At 38.4% G+C, this 8,884-nt stretch overlaps 1 protein-coding gene across 1 annotated transcript in view; it reads right to left on the bottom strand.

Moving 5' to 3' along the window:
• The window catches only part of miga1 (mitoguardin 1), a 14,003-nt gene extending 5,860 nt beyond the window's left edge, over positions 1 to 8,143 (bottom strand). Inside the window, exons 1-8 of the mRNA XM_034888413.1 lie at positions 7,989 to 8,143; positions 6,416 to 6,572; positions 4,469 to 4,640; positions 3,306 to 3,424; positions 2,706 to 2,838; positions 2,360 to 2,496; positions 1,119 to 1,242; positions 937 to 1,037 (exon numbers count right to left, since the gene is read on the bottom strand). Coding sequence (XP_034744304.1) covers positions 937 to 1,037; positions 1,119 to 1,242; positions 2,360 to 2,496; positions 2,706 to 2,838; positions 3,306 to 3,424; positions 4,469 to 4,640; positions 6,416 to 6,514 — 885 coding nt within the window. The 5' untranslated portion in view covers positions 6,515 to 6,572; positions 7,989 to 8,143. The remainder of the gene's footprint in view (positions 1 to 936; positions 1,038 to 1,118; positions 1,243 to 2,359; positions 2,497 to 2,705; positions 2,839 to 3,305; positions 3,425 to 4,468; positions 4,641 to 6,415; positions 6,573 to 7,988) is intronic.
• Positions 8,144 to 8,884: the final 741 nt, after the last annotated feature.

Below are 8,884 nucleotides of genomic sequence, written 5' to 3'. Positions count from 1 at the left end.
CACACACACACACAGACAGACAGACAGACAGACAGACAGACAGACAGACAGACAGACAGACAGACAGACAGACACACAGACACAGAGAGATCATCCAGTAGAGATGCCTCCGATACTGCCTAAACCGCTAGTATTGGTATCAGTAAGTACTGGAGCTTATGTACCAATCCAAAACCACATAATAAAACCTTAAAGAAAATGTATTTATATTCTTTTTTTGTTATGAGTGACTGACAAACTGGATAATAAAATAAAGTTCTACAGTGTTCATTGTTTTTGTTTGTTCATGTTTCACAAAGAGTTTAACATGAGCCAGACCTAAAAGAAATCACATCACATCATATCAAATCCATACAGGAATACTAGTATACAGCTGTTAAAATATATTAAAATATATGACACGCTGGTTTCGGATAAGTACTCTGTATCGGAATAGGTATGTGGAAGCAAAAAATGGTAACAGACCATTTCTATCATCCAGATTATTTTTTATTAAGATCAATTAAAGGCCTAAAATGCCCCAAAAAATAATCTTAAAAATGTATGGTTTGTGCCCCATTGTCAGTTGGATCAACACATTGAATGGTATCATTGTATTGTGAATGGGATAATTCACCTCATATTTTGTTCAAAATATGCATTCATGTACATAATGAAGCAGTGAGATAAAGATAAAATCTTTTTTATAACCACATCTCTTTGTTATGAAAAAAAGTGCTACTTTTGTTTCATGTCATAAATGGTGATGAAAACCTACTTTAAATTGGTCAGGCCCCCAACTTATCGGTTCTTTATTATTTTAATACTACAACTATTTCCGTATATGCAAGCATGTGCTGAGTCAAGCATATAAAGAGTTGTAGAGATGTAAGTGGGATGATCGATAAAATTCAATATTTGGTATATTTAGAAAGCGATGGTGAGTGGTTCTCTCACCTCAGCGGCGGACACAAATGAGTCGGTGGAGGCAATGCTCATACTGTCTCTCAGACATGCGTCGTCCAGCTCCTCTCTGGCCAAAATGTCTGCCATTTTATCTGTGATGGAGAACAGCTATTGTAATGCGTTGCACAATATCATGAGCATGGAAATGACATAATATAGTATGAGTGACTCACCCTGGCTGTTGCTGCGGGACGAGGGCTCTGACGTGCACAGCACTCCCTCAAACTCCTCCTGGAGGCTGTAAGCCCTCTGCAGCAGAGACCTCAGCCTGTGGATGAACTCGGAGCTGATGACGTCCTGAACACAAAAACAATACAAGTTAAACTAGTGGCAGGACTTCACAAGCATTATGCCTCTGCCTGCTCATTGTCAAACTCATCCTTTTTGTGTTCTTTGAGGGAATTGGACTGATTTGGATATGATTTTTTTTTTATATTTGTGTTTTATTTTATTGTTATAATTTTTTCTCTTTTGAAGTGGGTTGAATCTTTCAGATACAAATATAAATGAAATAAAAATAACTATACAACTATGGCTATAATAGAGTACCCAGTTTTACTAAATAATTACATAAAATATGACTTCAAAACCAGGCCAGGCAAACTTAAATCATGAGCTAGCACCTGGTTAATGTAGATGGTTAGTTTGAAAAGTGTCAGAGGTAAAATAAAGAAAGGTCAATCCAAAGGTCTCTCAGATTTTTTTTGAGGATTCCCCTGTGACCACAATTTTTTTTGCCAGTGCCAAACTGTTTCTTGACTTCGAGCCACCATATTTTACACATGTGGCTAGTGCTGATAGGCCAGTTGGCTTGTGCTGTCCCACAGAGACAAGGGGATCTCAGTATTACGGTTCAGGGTGGGCCCAGGGATCCAGCAGCATCTGATATAGTGGCATCAGTATAAAATTGAAACTCCTTGTAATCGCGTTAAATAGTAGCCTACTTTCATGTTTTGGAACCATTGGTTTTCCAACCTGATGCCAACCATACCGGAGTGCACATGAACTGTAGTCGAGACCACCTTATCAAGTGGACTTGGGCACAAATCAACCGTTTGGGGTTACCATACGCAACAAACTGGACTTTGGGGTCAAGTGTACTTGGATTTGATCCCAGGTCCTTGTTGTGAAAGCCATTTTACAGCATGTCCATTAAATTCTTTATATTTTGAATTGTCACCTGCCTCCTAAATTTTGTGTTTTCCTTCACATAAATAGATATGTCTCTAACATAAATTGGTGCATACAAATGCATCAGACCAATGAATGAAGAAAGCAAAAAGCAAACATCGTCTGGCCAACTCCCTTCACTTTTATCTCTTATTAAGTGTGGCACTAAATTAAATGTGTTAACTCTGTGGTAGTTGTGGTGGGGTTAATCTTCCCCACTGAAAAGGAATTTCTCTGTATGTACCTCCGTGCTCTGCTCAGCAATGGCGTCTCCAGCTCCCGTTTTGACGGATGCACAGCTGGCCTCATCCTCGCCCTGGCTGTTCCTGAATGTTAACGCTTCCTCCCACCGCCGTAGAGCCTCCTCGAATAAATCCATACCTGCAAACACACACAAACTGAGTCCCCTAAAACAATCAACAACTCAAAAGCTTTATCTCAAAACAAGGCAGCCCACCCAAAAAAAACCAACAGATTATTCCAAGAAATTACGGATGAATACTTCCATTATTTCAAGTAATTTATTGTGTGGTCATTCTCCTTGTAAAAAAAACACAGGGAAGTAACGTATTGTGTGCAAGGTTCTTTACCCATGAGGTACAGGTTTTCAGGTGTGGTAACAGGTAAGGTCACCACACTGCAGTTATCAGCCTCCCCCGCTCTGTCCCAACAGATGGATTCATTTGCGCATGTGTTACTGTTTGACGAGTTCATGCTTTGTACCTGCAAAGACACAATGAAAAAACTGTTGAGTTTCAAGCTGTGGAAGCAGCGTTGCACTGCAAACACAACAGATCAACCCTGCTAACTCAGCATTTCAGATGTTTCTACTAGTGTATAGACACAGTTCTACACTATGTCAATGACCACCTGGTTAAATCATTCAGATGGAGTTCTCTCATCAAATCTGGAAATATTGGAAATCCTTACACAACAAAGTCACTTTTTTGTTTGAACCAAAACAGGTACTGTACCAAGTTCAAAGCAAAAACAAAGTTAATGTCTCCTTCCTGGTTTGGACAGAGGGTAGCCATCAGTAGGAGTGTAGCATCCATTTTTAAACATATAGTATTCTACTAGTATTTTATTTCTTGAAAAATATCCTTCATTATTCCATTATTTTTCTGTGTTTTACATATGACAACATGATAATCTTTAATACATTAAAAGTGATTTCGTTTTTTTCTTACAGAGGCCAGGCTTAGCAGAGACCCGGACAGTTTTCTGTAGTCTCCTGCATTGAGACGCAGACCAGAGTAGCAGCCGTTCTTGGAGTTGAGGGAGAGAGCGTTGTTTTGACTGGCTTTATCTGGGTAGATAAAGATGAGAGTTCAAAGATAATGTTTAAGAAAAAGACCAGAATAGACAGTGACCACGCAACATGAGCCTGTAACAGGATTACACAATGGATAAACCATGTTTGCCAATTTGATAACAGACTGAAACGCCAATTATCTGTTTGAATTACTTCCATCCTTTGTTTAAAATAATTTCCTTTCTGGCTCATCTGCTGCTATGAGCTGGTTTCTAGCTCAGACTATTTTTCTTACGAGCCAAATGTAGTGATTTGCTTCGGTTTGCTCATAATCAGAGTGTGTACATGGGGCAAGCAGGGAGAAAGTTTGAGCAAACACATGTTACATTGTCAGAGTCAGGCTCTTTCATTAACTTGAACATACATGCTGTAGTATGGTAATTTCCAACTGGGGAATATGCAGAAACAAAAATAGCTTTGCAAATTTACTCGCCTGTAAGAAATTTAAACCTATATGAACTTTGTCCATATTTGAAGCTGTCAAAAGTTTAAAAAACAACATCAACCTTGTTACCCTGGCCAAATGCTAATTTGAGCCTATTTAATTCTGCTTTCCTTTTCTTTTCTCTGTAAGACTCCAATTAGTGGTACATCTTCCTAAATCAGATCAAGGCACATTCAGACCAAAGCAAGCACTCGGGCGAGTCACCCCACGGTTGTATGGAGGTGTCGGAGAATCACAAACGTGTTTTTTTACCCTAGTTTTTTTTTTTTTTTTTTTTACTTTTTTGTGGCAGCAATTTTGGACAGTGAGGTTTACCATTTACTGTACAGGACCCTCACACCCAAAACGGACTGACAAGTGTGATCAAAAGTTACATTATTGGCCACTGCACGTTGATGTGGGGTTCCGTTTCTCCGAAAGTAAAATCTGTCTCAACATTTCACTGCAGGCTGCTGCTTTTCCCCCCCGGTTCCCCCTTGTGGCCAGCACAGCCACAACTAGTTAAGGCTGATTACATCACAAACCAGCAACTGGGCTCACACACTAAATGAAAATCACAGGCCCGTGAGCTACTGGTTGAGAGGAAGACTTACCATTCTCTGCTGGGGCTGAGGGCAAAAACTCAAAGCCGGCCTGCTCCCACTGAGGTGAGTGAGCCTTCTTTCTGCCCTTCCTCCTCTGGAAGCGGCGAGCGAGGTAGAGGAGTGAGATGGCGCCAAAGGCAGTGGCTGCCACCAGCTTCTTGGTGCCAGTGCTGACACTCACCTGGAGGTAGAGGGAGGAAGGTAAAGTTAAATGTGAATGCATCTTAAAAAAGCCTGAGCTGCAGATTGGTTTCTTTTCTATTTGTTTGGTCAAAATGAAAATGCTACCTAACTAAAGCTCTTTTTTCTCTTTAGCTTCACTGTTGGAATTGGACAATTCTTAAATCAAAACTCAAAACCCCCCAAAATCATGTAGAACAGACTGGGGAAGAAGGCAGTATTTTCAGATGTTTTGAACTGCAGAAATTTGCTAACTTAAGACAACAGAGGCAGACTGAGGCAAAGTAGCTATACTTAAAAACATTAATACAGCTGCGTCTTGTAATATCACAGAATGTAGTTGCCCTCCGTGATCCGAGTCATTGTATGAATATGTGAGGGGTCTGAGAGAGACATATTATTACCCCAGTATTTATAGTACAGCCCATTTAAAAGAGACTATTACAGGCTACAGTAACACACAGGGTATCCAATTAATATTAGAAATCAATGATATAATTGAAATTCTGCAACTGAGATTGAGATGAAAACCAAACAGCACAAAGAATCGGGGGGTAAGAACGTGAGGAAATGCATTAAACACAAATGTCCTGTATGATGAGAGATCATCTGAGGATGCATAACTGAAGTTATAACATGCAGCGCTGACAATCAGCCACTAGCCTGTTGTCTCGATTTTAAACAATTATTTTCAGGTAGTGTGTGTACCCCGGTCTGTCTATAGATAGAAACACTGAACATTGTGGGAGATTATCCACAATGAATAATATCTACTATCTAGGAGGAAAAGACCAGCAAAGACAAGAAAAACAACTAAATAGTCACACTTAAAGATTGAACTAAATTAGTCCTTACTAGTTACAAACTCATAATAAGCCATTTTAATTTTGTATTGTGTAATTGCCAAGTATAAAATGCATTAGCTCTACATTCATTTGAAAAAGGGAAGGCCCTTTACAAAGAAGGGTCTCAGTTGTTTTGTGCGCTTTGTTTAACAATTACATAAAATTGTCCCTTTTTAAAAATGCACATTTAAATAGTTGTAGATTTTAATACAAATAATTGTTCTTCTACTTTGGTTAAATATCTAGAAGGACTAATTACTACAGTATTATACTGAAGTTACATGAAGTATTCACACCTGACAACAGTCAGCTCATGCTCATGGAGAGTCAGACACTGAACTTTGGCGGTTCTTACTATATGCCAATATCACATTAACCCTTTTACACTTGCAAATTAACACATGACCATAGGGGTGAGAGTTTTCCCTAGTCCGAACCACCAAACAATCCAAAATAACTATCAAGATGTGTCCTGCAGGGCCAGGTATTGAACCACCTTCCAATTGGCAGGCAACCGCTCTAACACTGAGCCACAGCCGCCCGGTAAAATTGTATGTGAAATGTTAAAACAAATACCAGAATAGTATGTCCTTATAAGTTGTAAGGTCATCTTATTTATTCTAAGGAATTGTACAAGGAACAGGGATAAAAGGACATTTTCTCAAAATGTTATTAATAGCTAGTAAAAGAAAAGGTATAATCACATACTTTGGTCCAACTATTTAAGTTTAGGCCAATAGTAAGACTAAAGAAATCAAACACAAGCATGAAAAAATGTGTTTGCTTGCAATACAGTTAAGAAAAGGACAAAGAACCTGAATGTGGACTCATACCCTCAACAACCTTCCCACTCATAACTTAGATGAAGAAAACAGAACTCCCAATAACATGTCAGTTAACAAACTCCCACCACATTCAAATCCCCCCTCACCTGTGCCAGAGAGCAGTAAATGGACAGCGACAGGTCGACCATGCGCAGAGCAGCCGCCTTGACAGACAGCTGGGAGCATTTGAGGGTCTCATGTGTCATTGTGGCGATCTATCCATGACTTGGCAGCTCTCTTATCCTCATCACCATTCTGTTGTAGCTGAGGGAGATGGCATTCATGCAAGATTAAACCTTAGTGGCTCAGGAGGGGATATAATGAGTAGCAATGCTTGCCTTACCTGAGTAGAGTAGTGCTTATAAACCTCTGTGTTAAAATATGATTAATTATTACTTGCATGAAAACTATCATCTAAGAACTAATAGAATGTCTAGATGTAAGAGTCATTCGTTGATCTACAGGACTGTAAGCACACCCAGCAAAGGTATTTCAAACCTTACAATATACACATGTCTGAACAAAGTGGCTGTCTGAGTACATAAGACAACTAGAGGCTTTATTGTTCTGCAAGCATAGCATTTCTTTTTCAGAACAAAGCCTCTTACGATTGGACCACATCTTCTAAGCCAATGAATACCCACCATACAAGAAAACATGCAACATCCAATTAAAGTTTGCACAAGAGCCTCATGACTGGCTCATCCCATGGGTGATTATCCAATTTGAGTCTTACTTTGACAAAATGTTGATTATTTGTCTCAAACATTTCAAATTGCTCTTAATGTAAGGTTATGTTTTTTGTGTCTCTTCAAATGCTGATTGATATCCAGTTTACATTTTGTTAACATGAATGACCTTATCCCATCTCAAGCAACAGTTTGCATGGGACTTTGTAAAAGCACAGAGTACCTAAAAATATAGATATACTAGACCACAGACAAGTAAACAATGAGATTACTGAAGAGACAGGGATCGGTCCTGTGTGCATTAAACCACCAGCAATCCAGTAAATTAAGATTCAAACTACTTTTGCAGTAACTTAATAATTATTGAGACATTAACAAGCAAGCAAACAAATGGTACACAACTTCACATGCATTTCCTTTGTTTTATTTTTGGGGAAAACTACCACTGTATTTCTTGTCTGTTATTTTTGTTGTCAACTTTAAGATAAAGCTATTGTAATTTACATAACGTTCCTCCATTCTAATTTGACTGATTTTAATTTCCTTTTCAGTGTGCTTTAAATCTTGTTCTAATACTTTTTTTGGCCTTATGTAAAGCGATGTAAATTGCCTCTGTTCTATTCAAATGAACTTGCCATATCTTGATACTTAAATATCCAAAGTTATAGTTTCTATTCATTAGCACAACACCAAAAACATCTACCAATAAATTAACAATTTCACGCAAAACAGACGCCAACATTAGTCAAAACATTCCCCTAGCTCTGAAACAGTATGTCAGATTAATCATATTAGCATATTTGAAAATGATAATGTTATAATGTTATTAGCCTGGCTGAGCAGCTAATGCTATCTAACAAGGCTGATAACGGCTAGCAGCGTTAGCTAAATGTGTTAAAGCGGCCAACAGCTGGTCTAACAAAACAGCTCGTCAATGCGGGTGATTATGTTCTAACAAAATTTGAGAATATTAAAGTATAAGTGGAATCACCGGTACATGTTGAGGTTTCCTCCACAGACTCCGTCTGCTCCCACTCCGGCTGACCTTAGCTGCTGCCGAGTGAAGGACTCAGCTGCAGTGCGCACCCATCCAGCGTGACTTTCAAAATAAAAGCATTGCTTCCTATTATCTTTGTGGAGTTTCAGCGTCCCTCTCGGCTTTCTAAAGTCTTAAAAATATAGTCTTGTTAGTTTTTCAATCTTAAGGATAGGGGCTTTCATTACATGAATATGCACATGCATAAATTCCAAGCGCCTCAATTTACATTTTGCCCCTTTTATTACTTCCATAAATACGGAGGCCAATTTCCAATAGGAGAAAAATAAAAACTGTTAGAATTGATTAAACAACCAACGCCAACATTTTGACATATCGTCTCAATCTTTTGATTTACTCTTTGCTAATTCTTTGACTTTATATCACATAATTTGTATTTCAAAGAGTTCAATATTTTACTTTTATCTCAAACAATGTGGAAAGCCAAAAAGTTTACTCTGTCACAGAGAGGGTTAATTTTGACTTGTATTTATCTAATTATTCATATGTCATGATTTCCACTTAAAATTAAGATTATAGTTAAGATTATAATTTACTTTTTTATAATTCAAGTCAAATATTTACAGTCAATTAGTATTTCTTCTCTGCCAGTATCACAAAAATGCACCTAGACGCTAGATGGCGCTTGGGATGGGTTTATGTGTGTTGCCCATAGACTGTTAATATTGATGTTAATTTACAGTCTATGGTGTTGCCTTTATTATCCCCCCATTTAGGAAGTAACCATTTAACAAAAAAAGGGGTATTTAATGACACATTGGGCGTTTCTCAATACCAAGTAAGCAAAGAACGGACTTGTGTTCTTGGGGAGACCGTACTTGCTAGCTGTA

Source organism: Etheostoma cragini, chromosome 12 (genome assembly GCF_013103735.1).
Source record: "Etheostoma cragini isolate CJK2018 chromosome 12, CSU_Ecrag_1.0, whole genome shotgun sequence".
Lineage (NCBI taxonomy): Eukaryota > Metazoa > Chordata > Actinopteri > Perciformes > Percidae > Etheostoma > Etheostoma cragini.
This window is presented reverse-complemented; position numbering and strand designations above follow the sequence as displayed.